Consider the following 23,057-nt stretch of genomic DNA (forward strand, 5'->3'; position numbering starts at 1 on the left):
CTAATTTTGAATACACGGGATATCACCCCTGTGTTTATGTATCGGGCTACGGAAATAAAATTCATTACTTGTACTCTTTCTGTCAGCATTTCAGCTAATGATCTAGGCATGTTCACAGCTAGTTTTACAAAATTCAACGAAACATTGCCTCTACATGGCAAGATATTGTAAGCAAACTAAAGCGATTTTATAAAACATTGTAAAAGTTCATGTTTAATATTTAAATAATAAGCTATTATGTTGAAGAGAAACAACAATGAATATGATGTATTGTGTTCAAACAGTATCGTTTATGGAATAATACTACTAAATAATTTAGAAACAGTCAACACACACGGGAATTTCGAGAACATCTCATGGCCTTCATTACTTAGACACCATGTCTCTCTCTTCTCTAGACGAGGACGTAGTCCATACAATACCAGTGCTTGGAGAGTGGTTGCATCCAAAGCATCGTGTTGTGGTATGGCAGACGGAATACTATATTGGTGATTAGATGATAATTTTCAGAGAGTTTTCGCCGTAGGAAGAGTCAGGTTTTGTTTCATGTGCCTAATTATATCGGACAATGTTTGGCAATGTGTGCCAACTCTAGCATTCAAGTCACAAAAGAGGATGAATATGTCTACCTTTAACATTTCTGCAGAGATCACTGGTCTTCGTATAAATCGTCCCAGATCTCATCCAGTTAGATCATGGTGGGTGCATAGGGGCTTGTGATAGTTGCATGTCATTTTCCAGACAGTGGGAGTCTCATTTATTCTGGTCCGTCATTCATGCCCTTCTGGAGATTTGTCAACCTACTAACTAGCAGTGGTGTGATTATAAACCATCATCAGCATGACCTCGCACTTCTCTACGTCAGCAACTCCTGAAAACGGTGTAGCAGCACCCAACTTCGGTTAGGCGTTCTTCTTTAGTTAGGTGCGATTCAATCAGAGCTGTTATCGGGACATTGATTCTAGTTAGTTATCTACCATCTAGAGCCGTTGGGCACTTGTCAGTCTGCTAGTGTACTGTTCATTAGTGTGAGTATGTTCCAGAAACCGTTGGTAATGTTTATCACAGTTGTTACATAAATTTGTGAGACGCTTTCGTGTCCAAATCCGGGTTATGCTTCCTCTCCCTGCTCTTTTTATCATTTGTTACTTGTGCGTATCGATTAGTCCCCTTTATCACATCTGTGTTCCAGTGTCAGCGGATGAATTTATTCTCGCAGCGTTGTCTTACCGGTAGAGCCATCACATCTTCCTATGCATCTCAATTAGTATTATCAGCGTCAAGGTTATAGTTTACTGGGTCTTCATCGACTGTGGAAACGAACCCAATGGTAAACTGTGAATAAGTCTTTAACCCCAAGTGTGTCATCTGCTGATGGACAAAATCCATATATATATATATATATATATATATATATATATATATATATATATATATATATATATATATATATATATATATATATATATATATAGATAGATAGATAGATAGATAGATAGATAGATAGATAATAAATAGGTTGTTCTGAGTTACAGGTTCAAGAAGGTCAATGAGTGTCATTTAGGAATTACATTTTAATAAGCATTTAGAATAGAAATGTGGGATATTTTTGTACACGTTATATCCCTTTCTTTAATTAGAGGGCGATTGTTCTTTCTTGATACAAATTGGATTTTCGATCAAAAACAGCAAGTGATCCATTGTTTATAGAAATGACGTATCGTTGCGCAGAATTACCCGACACTGTTATATATATATATATATATATATATATATATATATATATATATATATATATATATATATATATATATATATATATATATATATATATATATATATATGACATTACTCACTGGTTTGGTACATGTGAGTAGGTGAATAACTGATTTGTCAAATTTGTGCTCTGAACTATGGGATATCTAGCAGGAGATAATGATTGGGTTTTGTTTGATCATGATATAATGTACTACACATGCTTCTGTACTGCCTCAGTTTTCTTCCGTTTAAAATCTCTAAATCTATTTGGCTGAATCAGGATAATGAAGTTGGGTACTATGAGTCTGTGACCAGTCCAGCGTTCAGCAGTTTTCATGGCCTTCATTACTTAGACACCGTGCCTCTCTCTCTTCTCTGGACGATGACGTAGGCCATAAAATACCAGTGCTTGGAGCGTGGTTGCATCCAAAGCACCGTGTTGTGGTATGGCAGGCGGAATACTCTGTTGGATGATTAGATGGTAATTTTCAGTGAGTTTTCGCCATAGGAAGATTCAGTTTTTATTACATGTGCCTAATCCATTTTCACCTATGATTTCGGACAATGTATGGCAATCTGTACCAACTCTAGCACTGAAGTCACAAAAGATGACGAATATGTCTACCTTTGACATTTCTGCAAAAAGAGACTACTGGTCTTCGTATAAATATTGCCTGATCTCAGCCGGCTAGATCATGGTGGGTGCATAGACGCTTGTGATAGTTTCATATCGTTTTCACGACAGTGGGAGTCTCATTTGCTCTAGTCCATCATTCATGACCTTCGGTAGATTTGTAAACCTACTAACTAACAGTGGCTTGATTATAAACCATCATCAGCTGGACGTCGCACTTCTCTACGTCAGCCACACCTGAAGATGGTGCAGAAACATCCAACTTCGGTTAGGCGTTCTTCCTCAGCTAGGTGAGATTCAATCAAAGCTGCTATCGGGACATTGAATCTAGTCTGTTGTCTACCATCTAGAGCTGTTTGGCACTTGTCAATCTGCTGGTGTACTGTTCATTAGTGTACGTTCCAGAAACCGTTGGTGAATCGCTTCACCGTTATTTCCTTGTTTGCGATCGATACACTGCTACACATGTGATACATCAAATTACAACGTATAAAGGATGGAGTGAAGCTACATTGGCATTTATTAAACACAGTGAGTTCGAAATAAAAGCAAATGTTCCGGTATGTACTGTTGACATGTTTACAAGGTTTTGATGGAATTAAATTAGTCAAAGTTAGATGCGATACAAAGCAAAATTGAATATGGCACAAATATTGATTTGCACATATCAAAAATTAAAAATATGTACAATAACGTCTCCGGCAAGATGTTGATATGCAAAATGCGGACAGTGCTCACAATATTCATATTCCAGATAGAAATGTGATTAAACATGTTAAATATAAAGTGGGATTAGATTACGTATGTGATGTAAATAAAACACACAAATATATTGCTAATTTTCTGTATAACTTGAAGACCTCAACAACTTTAACAGGTCAATATAAAGCGATTAGTCAAAACTAGAGATATAATTAATGGAAAGGAAATTGCATTTAAAACAGCACATGGTAACTAAGTTTATAAAGTGAATGCTTTTCAAAGCAAAAAAGACATACAAAAATTTGACATACTTCTTATATCATTCATAAGAGTGAAAGGTTTAGAGAAAATATTTCGAATTGTTGAAAATAAAAGTGCCATCCGTGCATGGATGTTCAGTTTGCTTGTACATCAGTCAAAAGAAAGCATATCTTTTCTTTCCTTGCCTGCTCTGTGACTACATGGTTCACCAGAGAGGCAACAGTACAAGCCTTGTCGCAGAAAGGCAACGGTGTTGCAACTCTGACGTGAATTATCTCGCAGATGAATGTGAAGTATCTTGTATCTCAGACATGGCTTCTTATAAGAAGACAAAATACAAATGTATAATGATTATTATTTGCTTAATAAAGATCAGACAGGTTACACGAACCTATAGGAATGACATGCTCAGTACAAAGGTCATCTGCAGTAACACCTGTCATTGTGAAGTGTAGACACCTTTTTTCCGTATTCTTAACAGTGTATCTAATTTGATGTTTTCTCATAACGATTTCGAAATCGTACTTCTTTTCTTGCTAATTAAATCTGAAATTTCTATCACTGCTGTGTATTTTCTTCGTCTTTTTGCATCATACTCTGCATCTATTATAGTGCTCAGTGTTGTCATCTCTCATTTTTTATACGCTATGTGACAAGGTTTAGAATAGCGGTGTTGCCAAGTCAGTTACGACTTTTACTAATGCCAAACTTTGGACATATCGTGAAATCCATCTTTTATTTTCGCAAGTAATTTTCAGATTTGTTTAAATATAAAATACATCATTAAAGGGGAAAGAACAACATTAAACAAGGTTGTGAAAGTATCCTGCAAAGTAACTTCACAAAGCTACCTATACAGTTTAATTTGGAAGGAAACTTACTTAAAGTTTACAAACATTTGAGAATCCAGAGCATGCTTGTTGAATGAAAAGGGTACTGGAACAGTAGGTCAAACAACACTACATAACAGAAATCAAACGAGCAAACACAACACACTCTACTTGATAAATAGATGTGCAGCTGCTGAATTTATCTGGTGCACAAAATAGTCAATCCGTCATAAATACTTTGTATGGACAATAAGGCTGCTTACAGTAGGTTAAAAGCAGGAATTGCTGTTAGCTATAGGTGTATTAGCTGATATGTCTGTGATTCTTTCCCTCGTGGTGTAGTCATAGAAGAAAGCTGTTGTTGTTGTGGGGTTTAACGCCATTTTTCAGCACGATAGGCTATACATGGCGGCCAGTATTAATGGTGGAGGAAGAACCCGGAAAACCCCGGAAAGAACCACCGACCCACGAGAAGCTACTGGCAAGCTTTCTCACATGCCCACATTGGCTGAATCTTAGACTCGAACCGCCGCAGGCAGAGGTGAGATGGCAGTGATCCGTAACGAAGAGCGCTTTAGACCACTCGGCCACTCGGGGCCCCTATAGAAGAAAGCAATTCCATTTCTGCACGTGTCATTACTTGATCGAACAATACATTCAAAAGTAATGGTATCGTGCTGCAAACAAATATTTTCAAGTTCACTGTGTTGTTTGTCATTTTCGACTTTCTCTTTCTTTCACTCCCTTTCTTGCTTACATAAATTAAACTCTTAATAGCAGAGTACCCTTTATAGCAAATTAAATCGGCTACGCGGTTATCATTTTAATTCTCTAGCAAAACCCTAAATTTACTCCTTTCAGTTTTAATTGTAAACCTATGAGTCGTTGTAAAGAATACTTTTGTGGCAGCACTACGAAACGATATTAAAGGACACACGGTACAAACTATACGGAAGAACGTGAACCAATCTAGAAATGGGTGAACAAATAATAGAGTATATACGGTTTTGGTGGTCCATAATTGGTTAATAATGAAAATTGAAATTTTAGTAAAAAAATCATTTGAGAGCTTATCCTATCTGTAATTTTAAAACAATATAGAAAAAATTATATTGATGCAATTTTAGTATTTTTACAGGCTTGACGTAAGAGTACTCAATAATGAAGTAGCACCTGATTCATTTGGTGCAGAATCAATAACATGTGTTTTATGCACATATAGATAAAACAATGCCGCGGGTCACCAAGAATAGTTGTGCATGGAGAAATGTAAGTCTGATGATCAGCACCCAGAAATTTTAAGTTATTGAATTTTGAATATGATGGTGTTTCCATATGTTTGTTATGGGAGTTGAATTAGTACCGTGACTCCTATATGTGACGTATACCATAATAGGAGCCTGTTGTTGACATGGTTACCATGTGCATCCAGAGTATCACTTTCTTGGGTTTTGCATATGACAATCACAATGGAGTCTTCTTTCCATGGTTTGCATGTAATTTTGGAGAAAAAATCTATACAAAAGACATGGGAAGGGTTTTATACACTGGACAGTGTCAGTAGATAGCTCAAGCCATGGGGAAAAGAGCACAGTATGGCCTGATGGCAGAATTTCATATGATAAGTGCCCACATATTGGCCTATATGGTTAAATACCATTTAACACATGCAACAATTCCCCAAAAGGGGTGGGGAGAGATTTTAAATGTAAGCAACTTATATCACAATCACTTATGTATCAATACTGATCATTTAACTTTAGAGACACATTCAGTAAATCAAGGCAGATATCATTGTAAAAATCTTGGACTGTGCACAAAACTGCACATGCTGCATTGCCTCAACCTGTAGATTGCATTATGATATGTTGAGTCATGTTGAATATCAATTATATCTGTCTTATTTCCTATCATAGAGTTAAACTCCTTGACACCTTTTCTATGTTCAGCCATGTCTCTCATATTGGTACATTCAATTTTTTGGCAAACAGTATTGGAACTTTTCTGCATCCCTTTTGTTGAGGGAGCAGGGAGGGACATTTTCACTTAAAAGAATAGTTTTCAACCTTTCATTTCCAATAGAAGTCTGCGCAAGTCCTATCTGTATTGCATTATTTACACGGGCAGTTTTTCTTCCCCAGCCTCTCTTCGGCATCTCTTCATACAGTTGAAACATTCTTGATGCATAACTGCATGTTGAACATATTGCTCTCTCCCGCCACACCAGACCTCTTTTCTCTTCATGTACCAAGTCCCATGATAGAAAACCTTTATAGTCAGGGTGTTGGAAATGGTGCTCTCGGAACACATTATACCACATCTCAGAATTTTTTCCTGTGTGCACTAAGCAATATGTGTTTTTTCACCAGATCTGTTGTTGTGAATAGATGAAAACGAGCTTCACGTCAGAAATATGGTTTCAGATTTGAAACAAAACCTATTTATAAAGGCAGCTTTGCTCTGCACTTACTATCAAGTAATAGTAGGGAATCATTTAGCTGTTAATTAGAGCTTGCTACTTGGTATGCCAAATCAAGGTGTATTACCTCCCCTTTGACTGTAATTTAGTGATTGCAAGGTTTGCTTTGTTTCTCTTTTTTTCCAATAATTTATGCATTTTATTCAGCTTTATATTAAAAAGTAAGTAATTTAACACTGCTTATAGTATAAAGTAGCTACAATACTGATTTTGGGATTTTCTCTTAACTATTTTTGAGTTTTGGGTAAATGTATGCATATATGTATGTATTAGACAACTTTAATATGTAATTCAATTCTATTATTTAAATTTAACAAATAGTTTATGCAGTGATAAGTTTTATCAGTGTCTGAGTATTGCATAGAAACATGGACTTGCCTTGGCGTCGCAAAGTGTTCCACATATTTCGCCACCTCCAGCTTACTTCTTAGCTTGGGCCGCAGCAGTTTGTACATGGGCTCTCTGTTTCCAACATCAATGTCAGCATTATAGGAACTTTGGATAGCTTTTTCAAATTTGTTTCTTGTTGTCCTTATGCAACATACCTCAAGTGGCTTTGTCTTTTGGGTTGATGCACATTTTTCCCCTTGTTGTGGGGAACATTACAAGGCTTGAAGAAATTACTCTGTTTATTCTTTGCTTTCTCACCCTTCCCCATAGTTTTATACTAAAAAGTAGCACTCAGTTATTTAATTCTTCAGTATAATAAAACTTATGGAGCTTTTATTTGGCTTTTATACCTTTTTATTAAGATTGGAGGGTGATGAATCACATGGGATGATAGTTTAAATAAGTTTGGCATGTCACCGTCTCTTGATGCTTCATGGGTGTGTGTATTTGTTTGTCACAAAAGTGCAATGGCCTCTTATCATTTTGACCTGTCATGTGGTACACTTATTTGTTTGGTTTGATTGATATGATTAGGGATGCACTGCGTCTTTATTCTGTGAGAATCAGCAAGAAAAGAAATGCAATTTTGAAATTTAAAACATTTAAAACTTGTCCAGTGAGAGATGAAAATACAGTGCGTCATGTAATTTGATACCCTGTGATGTTATACGTGCTGATGTCAGCATGTTTGTGTTTCTTTTGTGTAGCATGCATGCCATAGAAAGATAACATGACTATACAAAGGCAGAAAACAATTATTTTAATAACAAGAATAAGCCACTAATAAGTACGATACAACACAGCAACATGTAATGCAGATGCAATTTAGCTATATACCGTGGTATCACATAAAATGCTATCGCACTATTATCCATACACAAGCATGGCCAGTTCTTTCTTACAATCATGCTCCAATATAAATGAGTAAAATACAACTTTTTCTAAATAGATTAAATCTGGTTATAGGACACAAGGTACTAATTATACGGAAGAATTGTGAACCTGTCTAGAAATGGGCGAACAAATAATAGAGTTTATACGGGTTTGGTGGTCCATAATTGGTTAATAATGAAAATTAAAATTTTATTAAAAATATCTTTCGAGAGCTTATCCTATCTGTAATTTAAAAAAAAATATAGACAAAATTCTGTTGATGCAATTTTAGTATTTTTACAGGCTTGACTTTAAGAGTACTCAATAATGAAAGTAGCACCTGATTCATTTGGTGCAGAATCAATACCATGTGTTTCATGCGCATGTAGATTAAAACAATGCCGCGGGTCATATGGTGTTCTCCATACAGAAGCTTGCACCAGTGATAGTTGTGCATGTAGAAATGTAAGTCTAATCATCAGCACCCAGAAATTTTAAGTTATTGAATTTTGAATATGATGGTGTTTCCATATGTTTACTATGGGAGTTGAATTAGTACCGTGACTCCTACAACGATCATAAAATTGCTTTGATATAATTCATCATATATACTCAACAAAGACGTCTTTACAAACTGAATAATGCTATGATATTTTAAAAAAAGTCACGTAAGGGAAATTATATTATACCGTATCCAGACCGTAAACATATAATTTGTCAATTATGTGTACGAAAGGACTATTGAAAGACTCATATAACTATGGTACTTAATATTTTAAGCATGTGAATCTAAATTGGTAGTATGTTTATTCCACATCTCGTTCTTTTAAAATATCTCGCATTTTTATCGATGCAACTTAATTGTCACCTTTATGAAAACTGTTGGAAGACAATTCAGTGCGTTTTGAAGGATACATGAACTGAAATGGTAGTTTGACCTGTTTGGTGAACTCATAATTAAGTCTTCATTATTATCATATACAAGTGAAAATATCATTCAGAATAAATCTTGCCTTCATCCATGGTCCGAACAAATGATTGGTTATTGTAGATGAAAGAAAATGTGCTCCTGTAATGACTATACATTGTAAACAGTTTTTCTCTGTACCTGTTTGTCTTTCTCTATGATACATACTCATACTAAGATGGTGTGCATTAGGAATAAATTAGATTTTAATCTCTCTCTCTCTCTCTCTCTCTGGTACAGACAATAATATACTAAGAATAAACTTAATTTCATTTTCTAGTTAAATGATAGTACGTATTTTGTTTTATTCAAACTTACCTGTCCGCAAGTATTATTGGTCTTAGAAATGGTCGGTTCGTGAGCGTAAAGTAAGATAAAGAATAAGTCATGCATTTATTAGGTATATGATCCATATTTGCAAACTCGTGTACTTTGAAGACACTGTATGTGATATTAACCTGATAATCAATAAATCAAACAACCATTCATTCAACTGTTCATTCATCCAGATTATTTATATTCAATGTGGAGTATTTACAACGCAATCTAAGTAGATGATGTCTATATTCACGAGAAGGTGGACACTGACGACTTGCGCTGAATATTTCGACTTCGTGAAAGGAACGTTTTATATCGGAGCAAAATATCTTAACGTGGTGCTGAATAAATCAACCATTAAAAAGCCTTACTCTTTTTCCATAACGGTGTTATCATGTACATCTGTGGTATGTTCTTCTTCAATCATTTGTATTTGAGAACAAAATATTCGTAGAATTAGTCAACCCAGCAAGGTTACATATACGTAGGTGACGTTAGTAGATTATAAGACATGCTTAACTTATGATGACTTTATTCCTATTTTAATGGGTCAAATAAGTACCTTGAAATAGACTTCTGCCTCTAAGCTAGATATCTCAAATAAAACATAGTATTCCAGTTTCTCAAGGTCACAGGGCGATATATTACGTCCCCAAAAGGAACTCAACTTGTGAACAGTTTATATCCAGTATCTGCGGGACCAAATATAACCTGTCATTGCAAGAACTATAATTGGTCATACCTATATAACCTATTTCTACAGATTAAAGGGAAAAAACCACCTGAATGCGTTTCTTGTTAAGAACCCTTCACTGTGAAGCACTTATAATAAGTTGCTTTGATCTCCAACGTACACGCGATCGTCGCCACAATATTCAGCTCATGAAGGAATTTTCTGTCTTTTATTTTACATTTTTTAACGAAGTTGACATTGATTAATAATAAAGCTTGTGCGAATTATTATTACCTTTCAGCATCCTTAATCCACATTTGTAATGTTAATCAGGTTCTTGTATCGGGCATTAGTTTATATACAAAAATAATAATCACTGACATTCAATTTGGAGAACTTCTGTGTCTCACCCTAAGTCCAGTTCAATTTCCATTACCAAGGCTGGTTTTCTCGTTTTGACCCATTGCCACATGCGGAGGGTATATATATACTTATTTGACCCATTGTCACAGATTAATATTTTATCTGCGTAAGGAAGATGGAACTATTTTTGTGTGACACATTGCCATAGATGAACATTATTTGCGGATGGCAGATATGTGCTTTTGTTTGCAGCGAATTAGTGAAATTGCTTTGTTTAGCGCTAGGGTGTCAATATTTGTAGTAATCAAGGTCCCTAGATTCAACCATCAACCATAGAGATGTTAATATACATCCTCGTGTAATAATAATAGTATATATTGTCTGGCTTATATATATATATATATATATATATATATATATATATATATATATATATATATATATATATATATATATATATATATATAAGTATATGGTCTTAAGAGTAATTATCTTTAGGCCAGTGCTTGGAGCAATGTTACATTACTCCCTTATATAAATAAAACCACTAATATTCGAAGTGGATGTCAAAAGAACGAGTGCTGAATGCCAGCTTAAAAATGCAAAGTACAATTTGTGAATTTTACGTTGTATTCTGCTCTAGTTTAAACTAAACTTATGATTGTGAAATTTAGAAGATAGCTTTACGAACGCAATCAGTGAACAATGCTGTTCTGGGGAAACCAGTCCGAGTTAATTATATATAAAAATACAGGCAAGAGAAACGAGTGTAGAAATGAAACCAGAAGAAAGACAGACGTACAAAATATTTAATTTCTTCATTAGAACATACCAACAAGATAAAATATGAGAAGATCATATATTAAAAAGCTTTGAATAGGATAAACGAGACATTACAAATATAAAATATTAAAACCGTTCTTATGCATCTTTAATTTGTATGGTTTTTATAGTTTTTCTCCAGGAATATGTTATATATATATATATATATATATATATATATATATATATATATATATATATATATATATATATATATATATATATATATATAAAGAATACAAATCATATGGTGAATAACAGTCCTTTCAAGTGCACTGGATCCAGCAAGGGATCACGTTTGTCAGGGATTGATTAAGATAAATGTAATAAACTGACTACGAACAGTGCAAAATTAATATCTAACTAGTCTAAGCGCTTTCGACACTTATCGAGTCTTTTTCAAAGGCAAATACAAAACAAAGACAAGACAAACAAATAAAACAGACAAACCGTTGTCTTTGTAAAACTTTACATGACTATGACTTGTTGCGGATGCTGAAAGATATTTTATATTGACCTAGAAATCGATGATATTTAGTGTGAGATAAACATTTCATAAAAAACCGATATAATATTTAAGACTATTTGGGATTTAATTCACAATACCGTAAGTTCTTTTTAAATTTTCGTTTGTTTTCAAAACTTGTTAGTTTTTCCTCTTTTTCCGTTACTTAGTTTAAGAACATATAATGGTACCAATTCAATTGGACACAAAATTCTTGACACTGGGCATGTACAAGGAAAAATATTACCTGAATTAGTATATAGATGTAAAAGCAAATCTAACCGTCAATCAAAGCAGGAATCTGGAATCAACACATGCATTCTAACCCCGACATGGCATAACGGCGTAGTCATGTAATGTAACTCCTCACTCCAAATTTATTTTCATTAAAATGTTAGGGGAAATTTAACAAGTGGCGCATTGCCTTCGTGTGGATTTTCAAAGTAAACTTCAGCGGTTTTCTGTAAAATGTCATACATAACTGTACACAACGTTATGGCTGTATCTGGGGGTTGTCGAGACCTATAAATTGGATAGATGCTGTTTTGCTTATCTCCGAGGATGGCTTTGATATCCTTGAGTGTCCTAGGTGGAGGCATCTCATGTGCACGTTTAGTACGTGCATTTGAAGATGGTAAATTAAAGTTTTGCTCCACGTCCTTGAGATGATAATATGAGTTGAAATGGTAATAATGACATGGTTTGTCTGGATCTACTTGTTCGTGGATGGTGGTCAGTTTCAAAGGACTCTCAAATTTGCCAGGTCCTACTTCTAATGACCACATCTCCTTGTGATTCACTGAAGCTATGTTTGCATTAAATCCATCACCTGCCCCGTAACCTTCGTTGCGAGATATTCGGACCATTTCATCGACACTTGATGCAGACAAGAGTGCTCGCATTATTAGACCTGCGGGCGTGGAGCCAACGCACGCTTTTATTGGTGCAGTCGCATTTATTGTGTAAGCAAGTCCGTACTTATTGAACCCAAATCCAAAGCCTGGCAACGAAGCGGGCGAAGAAAGTGATGTGAAATGTTCCTCCTCACAAGTGACAGTTCCTTTTCTGGCCCCTGGGTCAATAATATGGGCGCTAATGATGTAAAAGTAAGGGGTAGAAAAGGTGTCAAAATCTTCATTTTGAGCCAAAATTTTCAGGTCAGGAGTGTTGACATACACCGATGAACAACCATGGATGTGCTGCTCAGGATTGTCGTCTGCTATACTTACATTGCGAAAGTAATTTTCCTTCTCAAGATTCAACAAAAAAAGGTGTTCAAATGGCATTCCGCTTCCGTCTGACATTCCTCGAAGTTCTGTAACATACTGGGGGAAGCTGCTTTCCGATGCCTTTAGATATTCATTGAAGATTTCTCTCCCTTTGTGGGTATTATAAAAGGGGAGGATACGTGTTTGTTTTTGGGAGGAGTTAAAATATTGGTGTATCCACTTCTGGAAAAATGTCCCAACATTGTAACCCACCTCATAATACGTCCCTCTGGTATACAGCACGGGGAATCTGTTATTCGTGTGTGCCATAATTTACTCTTAAGGATCTTCTTGACGTTACAGATCTTGATATCTTTGGGTATTGCCTTCTTCACCCATTCTCTGAAATAACCAGAATGTAAACAATGATTGCACACCTTGTTCTATGAAGCATTTAGTAGTCTATAGTAGCCAGACATCAATTAAAACAAATAACATTTTTGGTAGGAGTGCGGTCGTTCTTAAATTTTGTTATGATTGGTTTACAGTGAGTTTCAGTTTCTAGATGACTTTGAAACTATCATTATTACAGTCATGTATGTATGTATGTATGTATGTATGTATGTATGTATGTATGTATGTATGTGATTTCTCCTTTCTGATATTCTGCCGTTTTCTAAAATCAGTGATAGATTTTCAAAGTCCCGTGGTTCAAGTCTCACGCTCGGTCAATGTGGGTATCTGAGAAAGCTGACCAGTTCGGTGGTTCTTCCCAGGTTGTTTCTTTACGGAGGATCGTCCACCAGTAACTATACTGGCCGCCACTGATAGATTATCATGTGTTAAAAAGGAGTTAAACCCACAAAACCAAACCAAAAATAACTCCTAGCTAAATACTTATACACTATTATCTGTAATAGGAATGATAAAATGCCGGAACGGTATCAGACGTCACAGATACAAGGGTAGTTTGGTCTATGACCCCGAATTTTACCAATCAAAAGAGACCCCTAAAACGTAATAGAAAGACTCGGAAAAGGAAAGATAAAGGAATCCAATCCACAACTGATGAGGTCATAAGTGATGACATCAATAAGGAGTTTCAATCATCGCCACTGTGACCTAATACACGATCATTTATTGATTTAACAATACCTTTCACTTTACCGCACATAAAGGGGAGTATAATAAGTAATTACCAAGTGTGGAGATATCTCTTTAACGCAAGACTGTGACATTAATTTGGAAAACAGGAGAATACGTAAGAAATACCTTAAAATCCACCAAGGATTCACTCTACCCACCCACCCCCTATTACGTACAGGTATCCTCTATGTATGCACATATACATGTTATAAACGTCACAGTGATATTTGTGATCCTGACGATTTAATCTTCGTTGCTCATGTAACTCATGTGAATGTACATTGGCCAAAAGACCAATGCTATTTCTCTCTCTCTCTCTCTGTTTGTCTTATGTGTAGAGGTACAATTTGGGGCACGAAACCTAGTTACCTATCTACAGAAAATGGCCGTAAAAGGACACTTTCCCAAACGTGGGAAAATATTTATGTCAGAAACTAGTAGAAGACAGCGTTATAGACACACAGGCTATACGTATCTCTGTCTACAAAATCCTAACTCTTACCAACTACAACTGACGTACTGACAACGAGAAATGTATAATTCCAAATTTGCGGCCAGCTAACTTTTCTAAACCTTATCTGCCCCAGATAGAGTTTTTTATTCATCCGCCAACTACAATTCCAATTTAAGATTTCATTACACTAGTAATAGCAAATATTGTCATATATCCAGGACAGAAAATATAAATTTCCAACTAAATCATGAATTAGAGAGCTCCTCGTTTTTCTTTCAGCAGAGTATTGTGTCTGAGGGGTCTTTCATACACCAGAGTAATTTTACAGGCTATATCAATTACAACTAAAGTGCTTCACGGTCAGGTCGACCTTCCAACGAAAGGAGAGTTGTATACATCAGTGACACGATTAGTTATTAATAGTCCAACGGAACAGTCAAATTTATTCATTACACTCTTCGTTAGACCTTATCGTTATACCACTGTTTTTTTCTTACGGTGCAGACCACGGAACTTTTTCACTGTCCGATACTGCCTTAGTAAGGAATGTACGCAAATTCCAGAGCAATCGTGTTACGAATTTAATGAAATAAAAAAACATGTTTAATTTTTCATCAGATAATAATTCCCCTCCCCCCAAAATGTTTGTTTATTTTTTTTTTATAAAATAAGTTGTATTTACTTTATATTTTGTTTTTCAATATTTCAAATTTAATTATATTATGAACCTTTCATAACATGTTGGACACGTGTCATATATGCGAACATGAACGCCGAATGGGATGTTCTGAAGAATATTTGAGCCAAATCCATCACCTTGAAACATTCGGAGAAATTGTTTATATATTTTATTTACTAGCGTTTTAAATACACGTATTCCTGGTATAATCATCTTAAGATTTTCAGGAGAGCAATTGTTTTTAGTTTGAGATTTAGTTAATTTCTCTAGTCCACTAAATATTTTCTTAAATCAGATTGTTTTGTTTACTGACCTTCTCTGATAAATATTTTTTTTTTGCGCCCAGCCTGTTATATGAATAGTGTAGCTAATAACTGCAGTCATCGGTTCACTTACATTTTTTATTTCAATATGCTCTATGTCCTCACAATATCTTTAGCAGGGTTTCAGCTTTAGTATACCTTTAATCATCCTTCTTTAGTTAAAGTGTTTAGATGTCAACTTGTACAACAAATGATATACATACTGGAAAATCATCTACCGTGAGGTACTGATAATTTCACTTTCCCGGTTCGGGTAGGGGTAGAGAGCTCCGACTTTACTTCGAGACTAGATATTTTATTTTATTTTATCTCAAGATAATAAATACTGGTTTCTTTAAATCAATAATGGATTTAATATGGTGTTATTTTGCCATAAATCAGATGAAGAGGTATCATATTAAATGTTTCAGACCACATGTACCCATCACGTATCCCACCACGTGAACACCCTTATAGTTCACAATAGCTTTTCTCCACTGTAAATTTGTTTAATTTGCTTGGATCCACATAGAATCTTTACTTGTCTGGCCCGCGTCAAGGTTCAGGGGAGGATGAGCCGTAATATGTTAGAGCGGCGTTAGGGTTCTAAGTCATAAACAGTTACAGAAAGAAGCGAAACCAACAAGATGTGTCAAACTTAACAAATTAGCAATGTTATTAAATGATAATTTAAGTGGAACTTACAGCATTTTGAATTGAATGCAAAATAATCCTGTAATAGTTCTATTAAAGTCCAATAAGAATGAAATATTCTGTATAAATTTCAGATTGACAAATATTCTAGTCCACTGTGAGCCTCTAATGTCTGTGTCTAGTATGTTATTGTCCGATTTCTTAGATACCTTTGTGGAAATCCCAAATTCGTCTCTGGCATACATCCAATGGTCTTCGCGACTTCTCACGTGACTTCTTAACTATGAAGGACGTTTTTCACAGTTTCGCGGATGGTGTTGAGCAGGTTTGCATACGCTTGTTTAAAGCCCACTCTCAGGACCTTCGCTGCATATTGCTGTAACTGATACTTATTGTTGGCTCGTTCACCGCCAACTGTGACACATTGGATCAGTTCCGGGTGTTTTGTGACAGCTGTACGGCGTCGTTCAGCCGAATCTGCTATGACATCGCCGTTAGTTTTCAGAATTGAATAATATTTATCACGGTTGTCAAATTGTTTTGGAACACGTAATTGCAGACAGACCTGAGCGATGGTATTTTCCCCCAAGGGAACTGAAAGTTCTGGTCAAGTCAGTTGTAGGGAAACTACGTTGGTTCCGCATAACTTCGGAAATTAGCCCATGAGTGGTCGGCCACACGTAATGTTTATTGAATATGTAAAAGATTAATTCAACGAAATTTCAACATGTTACGGTTGTTACCTGTCACATTAGGCACACATGCGTGTCGTTGAGTCAGTTTGATTCGCATTTGCGTTCCTGTGAAGGCTTCAAAAAATATTCTTACGCGATTGTCTTACCGGTAAAGTATCACATCGTCCTATAGAGCAAGATTCTTACGCTTTGTGTCAACGTCCTCAGTTACAGGGGCTTCATCGAATTTGGAAAAGCACCCACTTGTAGTCGACGAAGACGTATTTGAAGATAGATGCAAGCGTTTGCATTAAATAACCGAGATAAGTATCACACGGCTGCTCGTTGTCGTCGTATGGTGCAATTACATGAACCAATGGATGATCAGATTCATCAACTGCTACGTGTACCTTTACCTCTATCAGGGACAATAATGAAGCGATAACTAAATTTGGAAACATATCACTGTGTTTGGATTGTTGAGGCGTCACCGGCGTAGAGAATGCAATAACGAACAATCTTTTTTCTTTCGTAATGTCGTGTTCAATGTTACTTGTAGTATAACCTTTTAATCATGACTTCACATTGTGCAGCAAGAACAATTATACTGCCAATTCAAATCGCATACAGACGAGTAATAAATGGTCCGCAGCGGTAGAATTTGGGTCCGATAAAGATAAAATAAATTTGACGTTTTAAAAATATATACGGTGTTATCACTGCTACGTTAACGAAGCTACAAATGGCATTATAGAACAAATGTCCTGGAAAAGAAAATCGTATTTGGCCGTTCCGTGACTAGATAAATTATTGCAGGCGTGGGTCACTTATACATTTACGACTGTATCATAATAACCAAACATTGCCCAGAGACGAACATGTAAACTGGGTCCATGGTGCATGTTACCGACACGATCTTAATTATCAAAAGTCCAGTGATATTCATACAAAGCTCAAATTTGGATCTCATTCATGATTTAAATGCAAATGCTTGAGTATGGATCAGCCGTTGGAAAGAATCGCCAGATGGATTTTTAAAAGAGGTATCACGACCACGGTTGCATCTGGAGGAGAACAGATCCCTTCATGGAAAGAAATTCTAGGCAAAGCCTCCTCAGGTCTTAAGATCTACCCATGGACAAAGACAACACACTGGAGCTAAAACCTCTATATAACAGACATAGAGGCTATACTGTCCGCGATATACTACATCTCGTGCGGTTATTGGTGGAGTGAAGCAACATTTGAAAAGTTGGCGACCGGGGTAAAAGTTACCTGGAATATTGCTAGAACGTGACAGACCAAAGGAGCTTATAGCAGAGTTACCTAACCGCACCAAGGTGAAATCTCTGTCGGTGGTTTGACGTGAAGAAGAGGACTCCAAATGATGTTTATCATGCTGATTTTTTGTTTCTCCTATATGATTGGGAACATGAGCGTATATATTATTGTTCGTCTTTTAAGTTGTGGTCAATTTGTGCTCTGCGCTATCAATGGCACACTCTGAGAAGGAGATGCTTCTTGGGTTCGATAAATCAAAACACGACATGCTCTAGCTTCTGTACTACCTCCACAGGTTTCATATGTTCAAAATATTTAACTCAATTATGGAAGATCTTCAGCCAGATGGAGCGATCATGTGCCAATTTCCCAATACGCAGAGTCAATGTCTAAGTACTTTAAGTATGATTTGGGGGAACCTTTGGAATGTTTCTTCTGACCAACCTTATATTGCTTTCCATCGTTCAGTTCGCTGTAGAAGAGAGTCTTGTGTAGACGCTCTCCTGACAGCCTTATGAAGTTGGCGTTCCCATTTCAAATGTAATGTGTTCATGCTTGGAATGCCCACTGCCCCACCCTCTTTGCTAGAACCTCTGTGTCTGGGACCCTGTCCTACCAACTAATCCATGATCATTTTCTCCGGCAAAAATGGTTACACGTCCTGGAGTTGCATCTGTATACATTCCAGGTTTCGCAAGTGTACATCAGGGTGGGCAACACAGTGGTTTGTAGATATCAAGTATTGTTTGTAGACCGACCCCTTTGCGCTTTCACACATTTTCAAGTAGTCTGCCAAAGACCGTACTTGTTTCAGCAAATGTAGTTCACGGTTCCTCTGTGTACAAGGTGTATGTTTTAAAAACAAAACATAAAACAAAACAGAACAATGATATCACAATACAGTAGTTGAATACTGAATGTTATTTGCACTATAGTTCTATTAAAGATTTAAATTCATTTTAGTATGGTGATTTGCTATTTCGTTTCCAGTCAGATTTATTCCAATGAAAACATTGTCTCACTTCATCAAGATTAGACAGGTCATTTTCATTAACATCAGTTCTTTCAAACGCATACTTCTTGCCATGCCAATTTAATCTGAAATTGTCATCATTGTATTATTTTTGCTTCCTGTTCTTTTGCATTATGATTTATGTAACTCTTATAGTGCTCCATTTTTGTCACATATTCTATGATTAGGTTCGCATTAAATGTGTTGCAACAGTCAGCCGTATCGTTAATTTTTGTCACTCTATTGACATGTCTTGGAATCCATTTTGAATGGACAACTACTAAATTTCAAATCAGTTTAGCGACACACTGTAACATTGTAGGGAAAAAAGCAATATGCATTTAAAGTGTTTATAACACACATGGGTATTATACGGAACATGGACTTTGGAGGCATTGCGAATGTCTTCATTCAATTGACACTAATACAGTTCACAATTGACTGTATGATTTAAAATGGACTGTTATCTGGCAAAATTGATTACACAATACTATTGAGTGCACATCATGAAAGCATAGTTAATGCAGCCTACAGAAGAAGTTGTTGATGTTTACAGTTGGTTCACTTGTGTATTTTAGACTGACTTTGCTGACATGACATAATGCAGGAGTTTGGTTTCATACTCTTATTTCTTGCCCTCTGAGAAGGAAGATAATGATGCTTGTGTGATAATTCCGTAAATGTATATTTCGCATGTGTATTGCCTAGGATTGTTGATCTTAACAGCTGTTTTAATCACAACATGACTTTGTGGAATGGGCAAACAGCGTTAGGCTGAGGGAGAGTCCCTTAGATAAGTTGTGCACGAACAGCTTAGACTGCAAAGGAACAGAGATTAAATATTAAACACTGATTCACAACCGATAAATATGCAACTCTAGCTTGACACTGTTAACAAGCGACTTAAACCTTAACATAATGGGTAAAGAAAAACTGATAATTCCGGTAAATAAACTGAATGTGGCAAATAGTATATTTGTAAACAAAAAAGTCATATACATGAAATCTGTGGAGGATAACAAATTTAATAAGTTTTCAATTAATGTTCAGTATTAAATTTATAGATTTATAAATGAAGAAAGTACACATGGTTTATAATTTTTTAAAATAAATCCTGTAATAATAAAATACTAAAGAAGTATATCGCAACGTATGACACGCAACATTGACTTTGGAAATGGTGTAACGCTGATTAGCATTGCTTGTTTTAGGCAAGGTCACATGAGGAGAAATGTTCTGAATGGATTAAAAAAATATCGACAAATATTCATATCAGATCCGAAAATACATTGCCAACCATGCCTTAAATTAATATACTACATTCGTTAATCGCAAATAATTTCTATATTTCATTCAACATGGTCAATAGATGAAAACATTATTTCCCGACATTTTGGCCAATATTGCTGTTATGATCATCGTCTTCGTTCTTCATCGTTAGTAAGTATATTGCCGGCATCCCATTACATTTTTCAGAAACTTTTTACTATTTCCCAGTGAAAGGATTATTTTACGTAAAGTTTTCCTTTGACTTACGAAATTATTATCAACGTACTTACGAAATAGCATGCCATTTCTGGAGCTAAAAAGTACAAAAGCTATGTGCTTTAATGTACGTTGCTTTGTGAAACGGGACCCTGAGATCTGAATTTAAAAGCGGGGCAGAGAATACACTTTTTACTCTAAAGCTTTTGCATATTCATAGAATCGTATGACTGAATTTCGAATGAGGATTAGCTTTCCAAAGCAATAATAATTCCCAGTTTCCTCTGATCTCTCCAGCACTGGGTTAGACGTTTACAGTTCGTACATCACATCTTGGCGAAAGATATCAGGGTCGGTTTCTCACTGAATTGTTACGACAATGTTTCTAAACGAAGCTACAGTTAACCTCGTTCGTTTCATTCACGAATAATTTAACGATAATTCGTACTGACATACAACGGAAAAATATTTATATCCTGGAAAAGATTGGCCTGTGTACATGTAATCCGCCACTTTCGTTTTGCAGTTGTGGAAGAGTCCATTTTAGATAAAACACTGAACCTTATGGGAATCATCGCGTGCTACATGAAAACGAGCATCATGATATCTCTGTAGGTTTTCTTTATTAGCATTCTACCTTCACATAAAATGTCAATATCAACACAAAGAAACAACCAATGAAAAACTTGCCTAAATTGAATGTAAATTACCTTTGAATATTAAGAATTGCACAGTAAGCAGCCTGAGAGTTGTCAGTATCATTGGCTTCATAAAATCCCCATAACTCAGGCCCGTAGTTAAGGACAGAGCTAACTTTATGTCAAACGACGAAGCAGTCGAGTTACGGTAAAGTTACCAAAGTTTAAATGACTTTGCTACCAAATATGCATAGCCTTCAGCGCTTGCAAGGATAGAGTTTTCAGGCACATATACCAGGAATTGTTGTTAGAAAATAGGTATTATAATACGGTTCAATCTTTACTCAGTAGGACCAAATTACCACTTTTCGTAACTCCTGAGATAGCCATCTCTGGGATATACAGTGTACAACTATAATTTGCACTATTTACATGTGCCCAGTTCATATTTTTTCCATTAGAAAATAATTTTTATACAATAATGTTACAAGTTTAGATTTATTGAAGCAAGTACAAAAAAAGGTCACATGTAAAATCTCAGCTAAATTCCACAAATACCTTTTAAGCTATCCAAGTTAACTAAAATATTTTTTGTGCATTTTGTGGGCCTTGTTTGATTATCCTATACATACGAATCTCCCTAGTAAGACTAGAACAACCAGTCTCTCTGAAATCCGCTATAAGCCCTGTCTACATTCATTTACATGGGAAATGTTTTCTAATATAAAAAATAAAATGTCATTTTTTGTTAAAGAACCTATGCTGTTAGATGTACTACGAAACTATAAATATGCCATTGTCCGTCTCCTAGCAATGTCGAAAAGGATATGTAACAACATTTCTCAGCTGTCATACAACTGAATACACTGCATTAATATATTAATTACATCATTATTGCCATATTTTTTTCATCAACACGAAATACCTTTGTTCCCAGCTATGTGGCATCAACACAATTCATGATACAAGTAAGTGGGTGATATTACAGAATAGGGGAAAGAATAATATAAAGTAATGTTGAGTTTTGCGCACATTAACAAATACAGACCAGATTATTTTAAGCTGAATATTAAATCCTAAAATGGAATTTGTGTTCAGAATTTAGACTTCCTGCAAGTGAATCTGAAGAAGACCAGTGGAAACTGCACTAGAGAGATGCAACACTGCCAAACTGTAGGTTTGGCATTTTGGATAGAATCGGGCTAGGACAGAAAAATCCGGAGTTCAACATAAAAAAAATAAAGTACAAAAGAAATCCAGTTTTCATTCACTGGCAAAAGAGTTAATCAAAAACATCGTTGAATCTGGCAAGATGAAAATTTCTCTGAAACAGATGTGTTTGAATGCAATCGGAAGGACCCAACAATGTTTCCCGACATTATTTCACACAAAATGAAAGTGATCGTCAGGAGAGAATTAGTTATTAACTTCTGTTCATCCAGGTGCTCTAAGTTCCCCTCAGCCACTGACAGCATTAGATGCTGACGAAAGAAATTTCACTTCTCATGCATAACACTAAATGGTTGTTCTTTAGTACCATTATATCAACTTGTCTTTGATATTTTAATCCATTAAATCACCAAATAAACATTCTGGCATAGTAAAAATCCAAGGTGACTAGATCTAATTTGCAGATCATTTGTTGGACAATCAATACAGATGATGTCAACTAAGCTTAATTCGAAGGTGACTATGTCTACTTTACACTTTATTTCTCCATCAATCAATAAAGATGATACCAACTAAGCTTAATTCAAAGGCGACTAGGTCTAGGTTACACATTATTTCTCTATCAGACAATCAACTGAGGTAGTGCCAGCTAATCTTGTTTGGTCATTGTCTACATCAACTAATAAACTCTCTACAGTCAAACACAAGCCAACAGAAAAGGCATAAAAGTTTTTGTTATGGATTGTATCTAAAACTCAACAACCAAACAGTTGCTCCAG

General features: G+C 35.7%; 1 protein-coding gene across 2 annotated transcripts in view; it reads right to left on the minus strand.

Annotated features, from left to right (window-relative positions):
- Positions 1-11,043: 11,043 nt before the first annotated feature.
- LOC149790172 (beta-alanyl-dopamine/carcinine hydrolase-like) overlaps positions 11,044-23,057 on the minus strand; it is a 28,994-nt gene continuing 16,980 nt past the window's right edge. For both annotated transcript variants that reach the window (XM_089973412.1, XM_089973411.1), the window contains exon 2: positions 11,044-13,185. In XM_089973412.1, the coding sequence (XP_089829538.1) occupies positions 11,962-13,113 (1,152 nt within the window). In that variant the 5' untranslated portion in view covers positions 13,114-13,185 and the 3' untranslated portion in view covers positions 11,044-11,961. The remainder of the gene's footprint in view (positions 13,186-23,057) is intronic.

This window comes from Sinohyriopsis cumingii, chromosome 10 (genome assembly GCF_028554795.1).
Source record: "Sinohyriopsis cumingii isolate HCF-2022 chromosome 10, ASM2855479v2, whole genome shotgun sequence".
Taxonomy (NCBI): domain Eukaryota; kingdom Metazoa; phylum Mollusca; class Bivalvia; order Unionida; family Unionidae; genus Sinohyriopsis; species Sinohyriopsis cumingii.